We start from the raw sequence: 19,808 nt of genomic DNA, 5'->3' as shown, positions 1-19,808 counted from the left end.
ACATCTGCCATCTTTCAAGTAGATTTTTCAAGTGCTTTGAAAGCCAAGAACTGAGTTTTCCTCTTTCTCACATAGTCACAGTATTCCCTATACTTATATTTATTATCAAAAGGCCAAAAGCCCCAAGTATATGACGCAACATAGATATCCATATACCTCTAAGCTTTTGCAAATATACACACAGCAAAGAGTTCTGAAAACACAAATAAATGCCAAGTATTTCAGTCTGGAAGCTACTGCTTTTGTTTCTATGATGGTGCTGTAAAATGCAACATAAGTTGCTAAAAGTTTATCAATCAAATTTATCAATCAAATGTGCACATTAAATGAAAACACATCCTAATTTCCAAAAATGTAAAACATTATAATCTAAGCATGATTAAAATCAATGGAACATGGTACTTTTGGGCATTTCTACTTTGTGCATTCACATGGAGCTCATTGATTATGATCCCAGGCCCTCTAATTGCAACAAATATCCCCAGGGAGAATAAATTCCACCAAGAAGGATTCATAGTCTAGTTTCATTTCTAGAAATTAGAAGATCATATTTGGCCATATTTATTTCTGTATTTTATTCACAGATGAGATCGTACCTTCATTCCATAAATCTGTTTATATTGGGTTTTCAACCATTCACAAAACTACCTTAAAATCCAAATGGAGTGTATATTAGAGAGCACAATTTTTAGTTAAAGTGAAGAAACTGGGAGAAATATGCTTGTTGTGGTGATTAAAAGGATGACTTTCACTTCTTGCTTTTTTGTTTGTTCATATTTGCATGTGCCTTCACCTGTCTTGACGCTTTATTCAAAAGTGTTATCCTATGTTCACTGCAACATTACTTAAAATTACAAAGCAAAACTTTATATCAAAGCAACCTAAATATCCAACAGCAGGAAAATGTTTATCTGTGTGATAGAAACAATGTTGTACAGTCATTAAAAATAATGTTTTCAAAGAATATTTACTGGCAAACAAAATGTTCACAAAATGCTCAATTAAAAAAAATCAGGATATGGGCGCCTGTGTGGCTCAGTCAGTTAAGCGTCTGACTTCGGCTCAGGTCATGATCTCACAGTTCGTGGGTTCAAACCCCACATCAGGCTTTGTGCTGACAGCTCAGAGCCTAAAGTCTGCTTCAGATTCTGTGTCTCTCTCTCTCTGCCCCTTCCATGCTCACACTCCATCTCTTTCTCTCTCTCTCTCTCTCTCTCTCTCCTCCTCTCTCTCTTTTTCTCTCTTTCAAAGAAATAAATAGTTAAAAAAAAACTTTAAAAAATCATGATCTTTTATGTCAACTATAATTCAATAAAAAATAAATCAGGATCCAAAACTCTACATACAATATGATCCCAAGTGTTCCCCACTTTCTAAATGTCTATTATATATATGTTTTGCAGAAAAAAAATCTGGAAAGGAATTCTTCCAACAACATAGTTTTCTCTGAGGGATAACATTTCAAGATATCTTAATTTTCTTATGTTATAATTCACTTTGATTTTTCAAATTATATGCAGTAAACATCATACTCCTTTTCTGGGAGTGAATGTAAAATTGGGAGGGTGCCTAGATGGCTAAGTCAGTTAAGTGTCCAGCTCTTGATTTCAGCTGAAGCCATGATCTCATGGTTTGTGGGATCGAGCCCGGTATCAGACTCTACACTAACAGCACAGAGCCTGCTTGGGATTGTGTCTCTCCTTCTCGAATCTCTACCCCTCCCCTGCTAATATTCACTCTCTTGAAATTAAAAAAAAAAAACTTTAAAATTTAATAATGTGTCTATACAACAGTACCAGAACAACCAATCACTTCTATACATTATTCATGGAATCAGAAAATACACAGTATATATCACCATTCACGGATTTCCTTCTAGTCCCCAGGTTTAGTAAAATATAATTACTAAATAATACGTGTAAGTTTAAAGTGATGATTTGATATACCATATGTTGTGAAATCATTACCATGATAATGTTACTTAATGAATCTATCACTTCACAAAGTTACCTCTGTGTGTGTGTGTGTGTGTGTGTGTGTGTGTTAAGAACATTTAAGATCTACTCTCTTAGCAAATTTCAAGTATAATATATAGTATTGTTAACTATAGTCACCATGCTTTGCACATTAGATCCAAGAAAAATTATTTTTATAAATAAAAAACTGCTTTAAAAATATTCTGTTAATGTGGCACTTTATAACAAAAAGGAGAAAAATGAGTATGCTGTAGATTTATTTACCTTTCAGTATACATTTTAAACATTCTCCATAAAAAAAAAAACGACTTTGAATCTTTAAAGCACAAAAAGCAATTTAGCAACTTAGCTACATCTTTCTTCTTAAAAAATTACCTATTAATACCACTCTCCTATATCTAATATTTAGTACAGTCAAAAGGATTCATAAAAAAGAAAGTATTTAAATGACAAACACCTCTTCAGTCATTTATCCTTATAGGTAATATTCTCCTATGCTTAGAGTAATCTTCCAACTATTTCTCAAGAAATTTGTCATCCACTAAAGAGTGTCCATAAAAATTAAAAATATTACCTTGGACTCAGGGCACCTGGGTATGTCAGTCAGTTAAGCATCCCACTCTTGATTTCAGCTCAGGTTAGGATCTCACAGTAGTTAGACTGATCCCCATCTTGGGCTCTAAGATGGGCTCTGCACCGGGCATGGAGCCTGCTTAGGAGTCTCTCCCTCTGCCCCTCCCCCCTTTCATGTGCATGCGCGTGCACTCTTTCTCCCCCCCCCCAAAAAAAGAAACCAAAATCTTGAATTCATAAAATCTTGGATAACTCCTGTCCATAGAAATTAAAAACTATGGACTCACAAACTAGACAGAGAAACTATCTGGTTCTCAAAATGGACCATAAAATGAACAGAATACCATCTGTACTAATCAAAATTCCAACTAATTTTCTACTTAAATTCCCTCACTTACATGGAAAAATGTAATTGTGAAAATTTTTAAATACTATACTTGTAACATTTTAGTTTACAAAACACTGTTCACCTAGGTTAGCTAAATTAATTTAATATTGCTACTTTCTTGAGGCACCTGGTTGGCTCAATCAGTTAAGTGTCCAATTCTTGACATCGATTCAGGTCATGATCTCATGGTTTGTGGGTTTGCACCCTGCAATGGGCTCTGCTCTGACAGTCCAGAGCCTGCTTGAGATTCTCTCTTTCTCCCTCTCTCTCTGTCAACAACAGTACTCACTGCTCTGGGTCAGTCTAACCTAGTTAGACGTGGTGCCCAAAAGTGGTAGCATAAATCAAGACACTGAAGATGTGGACTCACATCCTTTATATATCAAAATATAAAGAAATCTTCTCACAGTCAAGAGCCATAGTATAAGCAAGGTCTGAAATGGCAGAGAGGCCTATGTCTCCTATATATTCAGTGCTGACCCCTTTGTGGTGTTGGGCAGACACCAAGAAGAAAGCCTGCGCTGGAAGCCAGCAGCACGGGAGAAAGACAGGTGCTCTGGAGACAGACTGACATGATCCCCAACATCCTACTCTCCACCATGACCCAGCTCTCAGGCCCTCAGCACAGGGCCAAGGATATACAGACTAGAGGTTCTAATGTTTCCCTTAGATAAATAGGAACCCATAGCTTTGCTTTGTTCACATCATTTCATCAATCTGGGAAGGAAATAATAACTTGCTTTATGGGCTTTACGAATGCGGCCAGATGAGACTGACATCCTCTCAAACTGCAAATGAAACAAGACAGAGAAGAATGAGAGTAATGACAAAATCTTTTCCCTCCTGGTTAGATAGTTCTATATCCAAGCTAAGGGCCAAACTCAAGAAATACGAAATTACTAAACTAGGTTCTATTACCCAAGTTTGCCACATAGTTAACTTTTGCCCTGTGTGAATTACTTAACCACTCTAGGCCTCAGTATCCTTATCTACAAAATAAAGAGGACACTGTCATCTCAGGATGGTTGTGAAGATTAAATGAGATAATATATGTAGAAGGCTTGGCTCTTTAAACCAAAATTATCACATTAATGTTGGCTCTTACAACTGTACAATATAAAACATTGTGTATAAATAACTAACAAGTTAATATCCTAAATGAAATAATCTAATTGTACTGTGATTCACTTTCTTAGAACACAGGTTTAACTTATACCAGGAGAAAGATGATTACTTTAAGTGCTCATAAACTAAGATGATAGACAGACATACAGATAGATAGGTGAGGGGTGGGGGAGGGAGAAAGACATCAGATATGAGAAAACTATCTAAAAGAAAAGTTTAAATCTTTTTTTTTTATTTGTTGGTTTGTTTATTTCTGAGACAGAGACAGACAGAGCACGAGTGGGGGAGGGGCAGACAGAGAGGGAGACACAGAATCTGAAACAGGCTCCAGGCTGTGAGCTGTTAGCACAGAACCCAATGCGGGGCTTGAACCCACCAACCGTGAGATCCTGACCTGAGCCGAAGTTGGACGCTTAACCCACTGAGCCACCCAGGTGCCCTCTAAAAGAAAAGTTTAAAAATTAATGCACTGTGTAAGGAATGAAATGGGATTTACATCTCAGTACCCTCAAAATATACACCTTGCCACTCAGTAGTAAGATAAACATCTGTAAAAAATTCATGACTACTGAAGTATACTTTTGTTTTTGTTCAAAAACACCATATTCAAAGATGTTCAGAATTAAACTGATAAAATAATATAATTATGATTTGACTTCTTAGTATTTTATTATTAGTGATTTAGAGGTAATTAACAGATAAATTTCTAGGAGAAAAACAACACAAAATAACTCTTCCACTGTTTTGAAAGGAGTTTTACCGATTTGTAGATTAATTATTAAAACTCATTGCTGAGTGGTAATGGCCAAACACCTTGTTATAGACCCTACCCCACTCTCTAGCCCTCCAACACACACACACTGAGAATTAGAAAAGCTGGATACAACACACACACCTACAAATTATCCATTTGAAAGCATCAGTGAGCTAACAAGATCTAAGCCAGGACCTAAGGAGTAAAGACAAGTTAGAAAAGGAAAGTAAACTAGTGAGTCTGACTGTCTTTTGAAGTTGTCTCTCTCAAGGAATTTGCCAGTTTCTAAGTGGTACAAAACAAGAGGCTAGGAGGCCAACCAGAAAGCAGCAGGTAAGAGGCTGGAAACTAGCACTGAGTTCCTGGTAGTCTCATGGGGATGGAGGAGACCAAGAAGAAAGAGTTCTGTAAACATCCAGAATTCCATGTAAGATTCTGGAAAGGCTACACTTTAGAAATTAATGCAAACTTAAAATGGATAAATTCTCACAAAATCTGAAACCTAGCTTTCACCAGCTCAATCCCAGAATGGATTAATGTAACATAAATCCCACATTTACAGCTGCAAGAAAGCAAAAGTAAATTCTCTCCAAAGGAAAATAGTATCATCCAGAGCCTTCAATTATCTCTTTGATTTTTCATACACAATGCCCAACATTGAAATGAAATTACAAGGCATACAGACAACTATTAGCTTACTGCTGAATCCTTGTCAATACTGTCCCATAGAGGCCTTGTAACTTTCCAACCCGAAATTCTGATTTTAGGATGAATCAACTTGGACTCAAGAACAAACAAGACAAGGGCCAAAACCTTGCTCATCGAATGGAAAGGTGTGTTCAAGAGTGTAGCTAGTCTGGCCTCAGAAGCATCTCAGCTTTACATTTAAAAAAGTAGCAAGTATTCCTTTGTGGAGAAGTTGATCTGTTCTGCTACCTAAAGCAAAATCATTGACTTGAGGGGGCCTTCAATACACAAAGATTCCCTAAATGTCTGGGTCTGGTTCATTGATGGTTTGGCTTAGCTGAAACCCAGTGGTATCCACTGGATGCTGTGGCTATTCAGCCTCAGGGCCAGCTATGCAGAACCAAAAGGAGATGAGGTTACTCCGGTCAGGGGTTACGACTCAGGCTTTTGGGTTGTTGCCACTGGTTAGCTGTTTGGTCTACCACTTGGAAAACTGCAGACTGGCAAATTAGAGAGACCCTTCTCTGGAAACATGAACCTAGGAACAAACCACGTCTGCTGACTGAACTGTCTGGAACACTCATGTAGATGCCCACAGGAAGGGCTGTGAACCTACTGGAATCAAGTAGGCTGACTCATCAAGGCTGATAGAGCCTGACTCTGTTTCTAAGGCAGAGGCTACCACTGCAGGGCAGACATGTGATTCCTGCCGCAAGTTGACCTGTTTGTCTCACAATGGAAGAGGCCATGTCACAAGGGGTGTTACCCCCTCCCACTCCTTGCAGATTGGCTCTGTCAGACCTCTGAACTCCTCTCAGGTTACTAAGTACTGCCTCACCATTTTTCATATTTTTTATGTTACTGACTAGGTGCTTCCAAGTCACACCACTGTGCCCCTTGAAAGGAATCTGTGTAGTCAACAATGGATTGATTGTCCACCTCTCTCTTCCTTACTCCCTCCTGTCCATATGCTTTTAGTAAGGCAGTTTGGTCACTGAAAATAGGTATTCCAAGAAAGACATCATTCTTTCTTGACTACTTCCTGGGGAACGATGAGAACAAAAGTGGAAAGAGTTATAGGGCATTATATATTTATATTTTGAAAATTGAGGATTCCATTTTGAGCACTGCTGGACATGATGTATTTTTTTTCCCTACAGCACCTCCAGGCCAGCCTAATTGATACATACTACAGGTGGCAGCATAGCTGAAAGGGACATCAGGGATTCAAGCTTAACTTTGATTAAGTTTTATAAAGATGCCCTCTTTTATCCCTCTTGTACCTGACCCCTGCAAATGAAAGGTATAGGTGTAGTAGGGGAGGAATTATCTCAGACCTCAGAAAGTATATGGAAGATAGAACATTATGATGTGTTGCCTTTTAGAATTACCTCTACAGCCTTCCTCCAAAGGAAAACTCCTTGGCATAGCAATTTGAAACTGCTGCAAGGACGTTTGATTTTACTTAGTACTGCATCTTTTGTGATTCACTTGATTGCGTTGACCAGAGAGCAGCAGGGGAGGGCCCCGCTCCTGTTCCTTCCATACAAAGAACTTCCAGATATTGTCTCTTTCCCCATTCATATCATGGGCAGACAAATGCCATAATAAAAGATTTATACTACCTTAAAGTTTCAAACTTCTCTTCATCAAAAGACACCTTTGAGAGAGTAAAAAAGGCTGGGGTGCCTTGGTGGCTCAGTCAGTTAAGCATCTGACTTTGGCTCAGGTCATGATCTCGTGGTCTGTGGGTTCAAGCCCCACATCCGGCTCTGTGTTGACATCTCAGAGCCTGGAGCCTGTCAGATTCTGTGTGTGTCTCTCTCTCTCTGCCCCTCCCCAGCTCATGTTCTGTCTCAAAAATAAATGAACGTTAAAAAAATTTTTAATTAAAAATAAACAAAAGAAGAGAGTAGAAAGGCAAGCCAGAATAAAAAATATTTGCACTATATATGTAACTAACAAAGGGTTCATGTTTTCAGATATATTAGAATGAAGAACATGAAATTATAATATTCAAGAATTTTAATGTACAAAAATGGCAATTCATAGTTTAAGTTAATATTTAAAACTCCTATGGATCAGTAAAATAACTCATAAAAATAGGCAAAAGATTGAACAAGCACTTCAAAGCAGAGAGCAATCAAATATTCAATAAATACTTGAAAAGGTGTTCAATCTCATTATCAGAAAAAATGAAAATGAAAACCAAAAGGAGATACTACTACAGACCCACCAGAATGGTTAAATCTAAAAGACTGATAATACCAGGTGTTAGAAAGGACGTAGAACAACTGGAATTTTTATTTACTGCTAGTGGGAACATCAACTGATAAAAAATTATTTCAGAAAACTGGCTAAAGTCACTAAAGCCAAATCTATGTGTTTCCAATGAACCAACAATTTCAGTCCTGGGTATATACCCAACAAATGCATATGTGTACATGCACCAAAAGACCTGTACAATAATTTCTATACCCTTAGTATTTAAAATAGCTTCAAAGTGGAAACAATCCAAATGTTCACCAACACTAAAGAAAATTATACAGACAGTCCCCAACTTTGAATGGTTTGACTTACATTTTTTTTTTTACTTTATGATGGTACAAAAGCAACAGACATTCAGTAGAAACCAGACTTCGAATTTTGATCTTTTCCTGGGCTACTGGTATCCAGTGTGATCCTCTCTCATGACAGTGGCAATGAGCCACAATTCCCAGTCAGCCACGCACATGGTCACATGGCAACAACTGATATACTAACAACCATTCTGTATCCATTACAACCATTCTGTTCATTGCTTACAGTAGAGTATTTAATAAATTACATGAGATATTCAACACTTTATTATAGAATAAGCTTTGTGATAGATGACTTGCCTGACTATAAGTTAAGATATGTGTTCTGAGCATTTTTAAGGTACATTAGGCTAAGCTATGTTTGGTAGGTTAGGTGTATTAAATGCATTTTTAACTTAGGATATCTTTAACTTACAATGGTTTATTAGGACATAACCCCATCTTAAGTCAAGGAACATCTAGTGTGCTCATCCAATAGAATACACAAGAAATGAAAACACGTGGACCCCAACATCCAACAACATAAATCAAGTTCACAAAGATGATGTTAAGGGAAAGAAGCCTGACACAAAGGAGTACTTATTGCATGAGTCCATGATGAAGTTCAAAAACAGACAAAAGCAATCCCTAATGTTATTAGTAAGGACAGTGGCTATCTATGTCTAGAGTAGTAGAGAGGAACAGACACGAGATTAGTTTCTGAAGGCCTGATCATGTTAATTGCTTGATCTCAGTGCTGCGGACATACACTCATCTGGCAAAAATGTATCAATCAGCACCCTTATAATTTGCGCACTTTTCTGTATGTTTGCTACACTTTAAAATAGTTTTTATTTAATTTATTATTAAAGGAACATTCAAATAATTTTTTAATATTAAAATATTAAAAAGTAAAGGAAAATTATGAACATAAACCCTAAGCAAGACAGGAGGCCAATCTGCACCAGACAGAAATTATATTATTGGAAAGATCATATTGATACAGTGAGGATGTAAACCTGCTACTGAAGGAAGAGAATGTGATTAATAACAAATTAATATTAGTTTGATGAAGATTGTATTATATAGCTTGATGAATACTCTAGACACACCAATAATGATGTTTCCATAAAACTAACTCACCCATGATCCCTGTAGTTTACCAGCCAATCCATGGACTGGTCAGAGATCAGTCTAGCCCCAAAATGCGAGCCAATCAGATTCTCTCTTACAAGAATACAAGCCTGAACAGATGAATGAGTAAGAGATGCTGCAGTGAGAATTAACCAGAAAAAAGCAAAGAGAAAGAGGCCACAATGTGTTGTCAGTACCAGGTACATGACAGTCTGAAGTTAGGGCAAGCAAAAGTTGAGAAGGCAGCAGCAGTGAGGAACCAAAGAGGCATAAACACATTGAAAAACAGGTCAACCAGTACCAATGTCCAAAGATTAGTTAGGTGGCAAGAAAGACTCGCTCTTACATTGCCTTTCAGTATTCCTACTGTCTCCCCACCACACACAGAAGGGACCAGTATTCAAGAACTTGAGTTCACATCTCTCCATTGTAATCAAAGGGCCTAAAGAAAATAATCACATAGCAAAACCAACTAACCCTAGAAAAGTTTAGAGAAAGCAAATCATACCTTTGTTTATTAAAACCCTATTAATTGCCTTAAAATAACATTAACTAGCTATTGGGTCTTAGAATTTATTTTTAAAGACTGATGAAACATTGAAAGATCTGTTGCAAATCTATGTTGCAAATCTACACAAAATACTGAGTGAGAAGCAGCATTAAGGATGCCACACGAGGAAGCACTCATTCTGGCTCTAAACAAGATTCTTCCAGCTATTCAGCTGTAAGAGTTTGGAAAATGGACTTCAATAAAGCAAAAAAGAGCCCTCAGTAAGAGAATCACCTATAATTTAATTTCCCCTGGAGTGAGGTCAAATCATGAAAATATTTTTACACTATGATCACAGCTAAACAACTGATTTCAGATTTCTTTTCTTTCGGATTTAACATATTAGAATTCATTTAAGAGCTAATTCTACCACCTTTATGTCTTCACAGCTACTGTCTTAAGTTTTTTCCTTTATAATGATATCAAAGAAGTAAAAGATGAGGACCATTGTTATAACACACAATAAATTAGAAACATGTTACATCCTCTTTCCAAGATCACTCTGGTAAGAGCCACATTTAGTATAATCTTCAGTGCCAAACAAGGTTTATGCAAAAAAGAAAAAACATCCTTATTAACAAGTTAAATAATACAATGTGTAAGGCTTGCTTTAAAATAGTCGAGGGGGAGAAAAAGAGGCATGTGTGGAGGGAAACAAAGATCACAACAAAGCAGAAAGTCGGAGATTGTTGAAGCTGGGTGATAGGTATAATGGCATCCCCTGAACTATTCTATTTTGTGTTAAACTTAAAACTTTTTTAAAGAGGAAGGAAGGAAAAAACTTCCTAAGTGACCAAAGTAATGAAAACAAAAAATGGGATGCCTGGGTGGCTCAGTCGGTTAAGCATCTGACTCTTGATTTCAGCTTGCATCATGATCTCATGGTTTTGCAGGATCAAGTCCCAAGTCGGACTCTCCATGTTGACCGCATGGAGCCTGCTTGAGATTCTCTGTCTCTCTCTCTCTCTGCCCCTCCCCCACTCAGGCTCCCTCTGTCTCAAAATAAATAAACTTTTATTTTTTTTAAATGTTTTTTTTTTATTTATTTCTAGGAGAGAGAGANCTAGGGGCAGAAGAGAAGTTGGTTATAACTGAAATGACAGACTCTCAGTCCTCTGAGGTTACAATATTTTCCTACATACTTCTCCACTTGCAGTGTATCCTTAGAAAAAATTCCAGACACTTTAAATGATTTTTTTAATGATTTTCACCAGGTATGGTTGTCTCAGTGGAGAGAGGTCAGCAGAACTCCTCCTGATGTCATTCTAGAAGTGCCTCTTCTCCCAGATTTTTAAAATTACTGTAATCACAGAAGATTTTAGTATTGAATCCCCACAAAAAGGGCTGGAAAGCAGATTAGACTACATGAAGAAGGGGAGAGAACTGAATGAATCATTATTGGAGTTACTACGGACTTTAACAATTTTTCCCAATCAGCATGCAAAGCACTGAATTAATCAAAAGTTCAAAGTTTAAAGAGCTAAAGAGACTTCATTTTTTTGGGCAAAGAATGGTGATTAAATACTCTGACATTTTTAAGTAGAAAACTCTAAGAATACTGGGTGAAATATGAAAATCATTGTTTTAAACGCATTAACAGCCTACCAAGAATGTAACAGAAATAGAGTGATGCATTTTTCTATACAATTTTTTTCACCAAATAAGGGTTTACTTTTTCGTTAACCAGAAATACAGAGATTAGCAGCCCATAGTAAATACAGCAGCCCCATCAGTGTCTCTGGCTCCTTTAATCTTCCTGTTAGATCTTCCTTATTATATGTTTTCTCCCTCATGCTAATATCTCATGGAGTCAAGATAACTGTTCCACCTCTAATAATGCCTGCACCCTAGGACAATTTGAAAACAAGGAAGCAGCAAAAAAAGGACTGAAACCTCTGATCAATGAAAAATATTTTTGAAACTTCCAACAGATTCTGATTTTATCTCATTGGCCAGAACTATATCACGTAACCATCTCTATTACCAAAGACTGGAAAATATACTTTTGGAAATTGGACATGACACCACTAAAAAGATCAGGCTTCTATTAGTAAGAAAAGAATGGTGAATGGCTTTGGATAGAAAACCAGTAGTATTTGGGGCACTTGGGTGGCTCAGTTGATTGAGCATCTGACTTCAGCTCAGGTCACGATCTCACCGTTCATGGGTTCGAGCCCCACATCAGGCTCTGTGCTGACAGCTCAGAGCCTGGAGCCTGCTTCAGATTCTGTATCTCCCTCTCTCTGCCCCTTCCCCACTTGTACTCTGTCTCTCTCACTCTCAAAAATAAATAAACCTTAAAAAATTAAAAAAAAAAATGACACTAGTAGTGTCTGCTACAGGCTGTTGAAAAATGGAGATAACCATACATTGCTGCTAGGAGTGTGTTTTGATACAATAACTTTGAGAAATAATTTAGCTATAGGTATAAATCTGGAGAAAAGAATGAATGAACTAGGGCTACTGATATCAACATGGACAAGTCTCAAAAACAATTTTATTAAAAAAATTTAAAAAAATTTTTTAAATGATTTTTTTTTATTTTTATTTTTTACAAATAGTTTATTGTCAAATTAGTTTCCACATAACACTCAGTGCTCATCCCCAAAGTGCCCTCCTCCATGCCCATCTCCCCCTCCCCCCCACATCCATCAGTCCTCAGTTTTTGTCAGCATTCAAGAGTCTCTCATGGTTTGCCTCTCTCCCTTTCCCCCACCATTTCCGCCCTTCTTCTCCCCCTTGTTCCTCGGTCAAGTTCCTCCTAATCCTCCTATACGTGCAAACATATGATATTTGTCCTTCTCTGCCTGACTTATTTCGCTCAGCATAACACCCTCAAGGTCCATCCACGTTGCTACACATTCCTGCCTTTTCCTTAAAAGTATACCTGGGGCATTTGGCATTACTGTGAGGAGTTTTAGGAAAAATGATTTGCATCTTTATTTTTCCTTGAATCATAAGTTTTTCAAGCCAGTAAAAAGGAAAAGTGAGAATATGTGTTTTCTGTACCTCTGTTCCACCTACTGATACCAATGTTTTCTCAAAGAAAGAAAGAAGAAAGTCAAGTCTACTATTTTTTTTCCTAAATATATATACCATCATATTTGAATTCACTAGGCAAAAACGCTAAAACATACGCTTTGGTGGAGCCAAAATCATGTATTTATAACTTTATAATTAGCTCATATTTGAAAATTATACCAACTGAAATATAATAAATAATTTTGTAATAATGGTAAATTTTTAGAATAATGGCCAAATATTATAAAATAAACAAATGTTTGTGACAGTGCCATATTGTAACAGTACTAATAAGTATCATTTTCTAGTTTCATTTAAATATTAACTAATATTTTACTATACACATCTTAAATTAAGATAAGCTTATTTCAGAGAGGAATTTATATACCGATTAATGAAACAGAATATTTATACATACTTAGTCCTGAAAAATGAAGCTCCCTAACTTGTAGACAGATTGGATCTACAATTCACATCCTAAAATGTTAACGATATAAATAAAAATCTGTAAACTCCAAAATTTGTAACTGCATAACAAATGTTTCATATTTAATGGCAAAAGATAATAAACCCAATAAGCAGACACACATATGCACATATATCCCTTTCTTATAATACAAATGAACAGACATGAAAACACAAAGCTACTTTAAAAGTATAAAAATTGGGAATCCAGACCTAGTAAGTAAAGCCATACTATTTGCTAATCTGTCTTCCTTCATTACCAAATAATCTTAAGGATTAAGTTTTTCTATTCTACAAAATTAAAATTATATTGACTGCAGGATTCATATTTACATCCAGCATTTTTATGGACAAAATCAACCTAAATATATCTGCATTAAACACACAGTAATATCAATTGTTGTAATAAACTATTAACATTTGCTTGCTGAACTCAGAAACGTAGTTATTACACAGGCTCTACAATTTATCATCACCCAGTGAAAGGAAAATATCTCTATTTTTCAATTCCCAAAGAAAACAAATTATGTTACAATAATATAAATGGGAAGGTTTAGTGTAGCCAAAATTAAAATAACTGCATTTTGCTAATCCATAGAATTTTTCTTCATTTAGTTTAAAAGAAGGAATGATTACAAAGTTTGAGTAATAAGTCATTCCTCTTCCATAAATTATACTTTAAAACTTTTATAAGATTAGTAAATAGTTTGTCCCATTTTCCCTTCATTTATGTTCAAGAAGTAAAGATTGAAAAGAAAATATTGAGCTGGTTATTATCAATTAAACAACATAAACTACACCAAAAATCCACCATCCATACTCCCCACCCTCCACAAGTATTTCAGGGCTTGCATACAGCTCTGCCTAATTCCATAAAACGATTAAAATCCTCTGCTTGTGGTCAAGTTAGGAAGGCTAAAATGATTGGTTAGTAATGAGGTGACAGAGGAAATCACATAACCTTTAATCCCTTTAAAATTAAATCAACATGTTTAATTCAGCACAAATATGACAAGTAACTATGACTTTAAACCTCCAGAAATAAGATGTTTTAGCCCAAAAACAATTGAAATCAGGGTGAACGGAACACTTAACGTTACTGGGAAATTAAGAATAAATATCGCTTTGCTCCTGTATGTCTCGCCTATTATCAGGGAAGACACATACAGTTGCCACTTAAATGGACCATAGTAACCAGATGTGCACTTTCATCTAAGTGCAAATATTTTTGAAGATGCCGTACTGAAGGAAATGAATGCCATGCAAAATCGTTTAAACATAAATCTCATTTTTCTTTGAAAATGCAATGGTCTGCAATTATATTTCTCACAACTGCCCTTTAGGGTTTTTTTGTTGTTTTGTTTTTTAATTTTTTTTTTTTTCCTGAGAGAGAGAGACACACAGCGTGAGCAGGGGAGGATCAGAGAGAGAGGGAGATACAGAATCTGAAGCAGGCTCCAGGCTCTCAGCTAGCTGTCAGCACAGAGCCCGACGCCAGGCTCAAACCCAGGAACCGTGAGATGATGACCTGAGCCAAAGTCAGACACTAAAGTGACTGAGCCACCCAGGCGCCCCTGCCCTTTAGTTTTTAAAGAGAAACAAGGGTAAACAAAACGGTGATTCATGTACTACAATCCCAACCCCCATCCCACTCAGATTTTAAATTTCTTGAAGCTCAATTTATTTAAATAGCTTCCTTACTAAGGCACTCCTCGAGATGATTCAATCTTCATACCTGGAGCTGGACTATCTCCCTGGAAGGCCGTAAGTCTCAGGGTTAGCATAGGTAAAAATGAATAAAATACTACCAATCTCCAAGAGCTGAAGTTCGAATGAGATGTGATACCTGTGGGTTACATACAGCCTGGCACATAGAAGTTACTTATTAAACTCAAATTTCCATTCCTCATGAATACCTTTACTTGAAGGAAAAGTAAGTTTTTCATTGTACATTAATGGAGATTTTTTAAAGAAAGAAGTACCACCAGTACACATTTGCAAGAAAAGGAACACTACTTGCAACTTTTTTTAGCTGAGTTCATTTTAATTATATCACCATAAATAAAAGTACCTAAGAGGTAGCCACTATGGAAACTTGATGTGAGAGCTTTGCAATCAATCTCCCAAGAACCTACCAAAGTGAAATCTTTGGGAGACTCTTGGAAAAAATGGAGCAATGCAAATATTTCTTCAACCTATGCTGATTTGGAAGGTGAAAGACACCTTTCTTTTCTCTTCTTAACTGGAAGCAGTTTTAAAAAAAACAGTTTAACAGTAATTTAAAATAAAAACCTTAATTTTTTCTTTTGTCTAGTTTAATATGAATTATTTAGAAGAAGCAAACCAATGAATGTTTTCTTCTTAGGACTTACGTTAAAACACAATTAAAGAGAATTTAAGAATCATTTGAAGGATAAGTAGCATTTAAACTGACAAGAATGATGACAGGCATTTTAGAGCAAAAACTGCATTAACTATAGTTAACTGTCAATGACATTACATCGCCCTCCAATGTAAATAAGAACGTCTCTGTTCTAGCAATGATGTTGTTGGTTTGCACATCTGCTGACCTGACTGACTTATTAAAATGTCCACTTTGATCACCTGCTTGTCCTTAGCTTCTCAGATTTAGTATTTATTACAGAGACTGGTAATCTGTAAATCTTATGGAATAGTCTGTCACATCTTCTACAAAGCACAAGCTCGCACTGCTTTTACATTAGAAACAGGAGATGCCATTATTGGAAGGTAACTTGAAATCTTCTTAGCCCAACTTTTAATTTAATATTAAGATACAGATTTCATTCACAGAAGAAAAAAAAACAAAACAGAAGAACTGTTAAGAAATTTGCATACAGAAGTCATAGCAACATGGTGGAGGAAAACCACTCTGCCTCCCTAAATCCCGCTTCAAGCCCTGATCTTCCACTATGTTTATGGGTTTGATAGAGATATTTATTCAGAAAGCTCCAGAAGCATATTCGGAGAAGCAAACCTTAAGACAGTCCCTGTTCAGTGCCTCCACTTTGCCAGTTTCAAGTGTACGTGCTTGAGAAGATAGGAGCACATAGCAACATAAATTAACTGAAAGGAAACCAACTACATAAACTGTAAGCTGAAGGTAGAATGTTTCTTTTTGTTTCTTATCTTTGCAGTTTCTTCTTAATACATCAAACACACCCAGACATGCAGTGCTAGAGAAAAGCATCAGTCTGGGAAACTAACCTAACTCACGCAAACATGCCTATCAGAAGACAAAATGTGACAGATTCCCCAATCCAACTCCTAATCCACTTTGAAGCACTTGTTCTGTGTATCTCAGGCGCTTTTACATGTACCAAAGGGTCTAATTTCTATCCTCTTAAAGATGTACAGAATGAGTGAGAAATATTCATAACTTGTATGACAAACTATGTTTTTTTTTGCTAGTATGACTTGTTTAGGACTCCCATTAGAAAATGGCATAAAAGTCAAACTATTTGGAGATCACATTTATTTATTAAAGGGTGGTGTAAAGAAAACTGTCCTGAAGAGGACAGTACAGATATTGTCCAAGTAGAAAGTATTGGTTTTCGTATATGTTTAACCAGTCAATCAGCCAGACAAGTAACATCTTCCCACCCCCAACTCAAAAAAAGAAGAAAAAAAAAAAGTGGCTGGCTCCTGATATTAGTATAAATTAAAAAAAAAAAAAACATAATTTGGAATTAAGTCAATGAAATAGGGTAATTTAAGGTGCCTATTTTCTTTTCCACATAATAACATTTAAGAAACTAAGGGCACCTGGATGGCTGTTGGTTAGGCATGCAACTTTGGCTCAGGTTATGACCTCAGGGTTCCTGGGTTCCAGCCCCAAGTCAGGCTCTGTGCGGACAGTTTAAGGCTTGGAGCCTGCTTCAGATTCTGTGTATGTCTCTCTCTCTCTGCCCCTCCCCCACTCGCACTCTGTCTCTCTCTTCTCTCTCTCTCTCTCTCAAAAATAAATAAACATTAAAAAAAGAAGAAGAAGAACCTATTCTGGCTCCTGTGGGGCCTTGGAACACATACCTTTATAAAAAAAATATCACCAATAGAAAAAAATAGATACTGAAAGAAATCTGTTTCTTCAAAACGCTGTCTCTTAATTTAAATTCAAAAATGCAGGACTTGAAAATTCAACTTGTATTTCCAGTATCTACATCTACAAAATAGGAAATCACTTTTTCAAAAACCCCTCAACATGTCCTCAAAAACCAAGGAGGCTATTTTTTACATTTCAGATTTATATGCGCAATAACAAGTTTAATCAATTAAGTCTGTTAATGTTTTATAGTGAATACAAAGTGGGGGGGGGAACCTCCTGGTTAATCTAGTTTAAACTCCTCTTAATTTTACACATTGGTTTTATAAGCCTCAGGGGTTGTGCAGGCATTTTATTCATCATGCCATCGCTAGCGCCTCCCACAGCCACCCTCTTGCAGGAGAAGCTGTTTGGTCTAAGTTGTGGGGAAAATTCAGCTGCGAAACATTTTTAAGCAACAGCAAAGACAATCAGCCTGTTTTTTTCAAGGTGGAGATCTAGAAGCCAAGTGAGAACATTTGAGAGCATAAAATTAGTTTGCTCTAACTTTAATAACCAAATGGTAACTGAAAAAAACGCACAAATTTCTCATTTGCAGGAATGAGGGGGGTGGGGCAGGATGTACTAAATCTAGAGGGTTTTTTGTCCTCCCCGAGTAAGAACACAGCAAACTTAATAAAATTATGACCCAGAATGAAAAGGTCACTTTTATTTTCAAAGCATTCACTTAAAAATACAGAGAAGCATTCTTTTTAAAATGCCCACATATTTAAATGTAGCAGGAATGTGGCTACCAAATACTAATCCTGAGGGAAATGGATTCACGTTTACCCTCATAATTAGACCCAGCAGGTCAAATATCAGCAAGGTAAACTGACATAAACCACAAAAACAGATTGAAAATAGCCAATAGAAAGTTCCTCTCCTTCCTGGGAGCCCCCGTTTCTTCCCTGCACAACCAGCCATCAAACACGTGCAGGCAAAAAAAACAAAAACAAAAAAACAAAAACCCTACACGCACCAGCCGGGTAAGGGAGAAACCAAACTTTCCCAAATAAGTTAGTTCCTTCTTGCCAATCTAAATCCAACAGGTGTCAACACACGCCACCACAGTAAATCCCTCCGAACAAGGTCTAGCGAAGCAACGGATGGTTAGCAATGAAACTGAAAAGCCGAGTCGCGAAACAAATAAAGCGGGGCCTCCGTTCCAAGGGATTACAAGGAGGTGGGGGAGAAAGGGGGATGGAGACAGGGAGGCGCGTGGCGATGTCCTGCCCCTGACACTGCAGGGGAACCTAGGATCTGGGAGCAGGGTTCCCGCGTTCGGTCGAGCCCGAGACCTCGAGGGTTGGAGCGGGGAGTAGCCCCGGCGGGAGGGAGGGGGCGCGGGTGGTACCTGCTTGTCCAGCGCGTCCCGGCCGCCGCCCGGCCCGACCCCGGCCCTCGGCGGCGCGGGCGTCCGCTCGCAGCTGCAGCCCTCCAGGAGGTACATGCCCGCCGGGCGGCCGCTCTGCTCGCCCTCGAAGTAGAAGAGCACATTCTGGTAGAGAGCGAACCACTTCTCGTGCCACCGGCTCGCCTCGGCTGCCTTCTTGCTCAGGAAGCCGCGCTTGGTGCCCTCCTTTCGGGCCAGGAAGGCCAGGTACAGGGCGTGCCCCTCGTTGTAGCGCACGCTCTTCTGCATGGTGAGGGCGCGGGGGGCTCACCGCCGCCTCGCAGCCATCTCCCGGCCGAGTCGCCCCGGGGCGCGCCCGCTCCGGTCCGGGCTGGCGAAGGGCGCCCCCTTGCCCGAGGCGGCGCGCAGGGCACCGCGCCGGCCTTCGAGGCGTGGCGCCTCGCGGGTCCGAGGGGCTCCCGGCTGCGGCCAGGGCACGTTCTCCACAGCGCCCGCCGCCCTCCTGGCTGAGCGAAGCCCGGGGAGCCCCCGGCGCCCGGTGGAAAAGTGGCCCCGAGAGGGCGCCCGGGTCCGTCGCCGCTTCGCCCGAAGTTGCGGGAGCCGGAGCCCCGCGGCTGGCTGGGGCGGCGCGACGCGCGGCAGCCCGGGGAGGACTGTCCTCGGGCAACTGGCTCCGGGAAACAGAAGGTAAAACGTCACGTGGGAGATCAGCTGTAATCGGCTTGGAGACCGATTTAAAGGGCAAAGTCGGCGCGGCGGCGGTGACGGCGGCGCAGCCCGCTCACCCCGGCGCGCGCAGTGCCTCCCTCGCCCGGCGGGCCGGCGGCCGCCTCTGTTTCCGCGCGACGACGGGGCCGAAGGCCTGGAGGTGCCGGCGCGCGGCGGCCGCTCTCACGCTCACACGCGCGCCCGCACGCCCGGACGAGTATATACACTGACACGCACACGACTCACTGACACAACCTGCAGGTCGCAACACAACGCTCGCGTTTTCACAATTACACCCTCATACGCGCTCACAGTCAGACAAGAATACGCATACACACAAATACACAGTCATAAACTCAGTCACACTCATACCCACACAATACACAGAAAATTACGCAACCATATATAAACAA

General features: G+C 38.8%; 1 protein-coding gene across 2 annotated transcripts in view; it reads right to left on the bottom strand.

Moving 5' to 3' along the window:
- The window catches only part of RASGRF2 (Ras protein specific guanine nucleotide releasing factor 2), a 240,674-nt gene extending 221,372 nt beyond the window's left edge, over window positions 1–19,302 (bottom strand). For both annotated transcript variants that reach the window (XM_039220115.1, XM_039220116.1), the window contains exon 1: window positions 18,688–19,302. In XM_039220115.1, the coding sequence (XP_039076046.1) occupies window positions 18,688–18,975 (288 nt within the window). In that variant the 5' untranslated portion in view covers window positions 18,976–19,302. The remainder of the gene's footprint in view (window positions 1–18,687) is intronic.
- Window positions 19,303–19,808: the final 506 nt, after the last annotated feature.

This window comes from Hyaena hyaena, unplaced genomic scaffold (genome assembly GCF_003009895.1).
Source record: "Hyaena hyaena isolate Hyena2069 unplaced genomic scaffold, ASM300989v1 scaffold_862, whole genome shotgun sequence".
Classification (NCBI taxonomy): Eukaryota; Metazoa; Chordata; class Mammalia; order Carnivora; family Hyaenidae; genus Hyaena; species Hyaena hyaena.
This window is presented reverse-complemented; position numbering and strand designations above follow the sequence as displayed.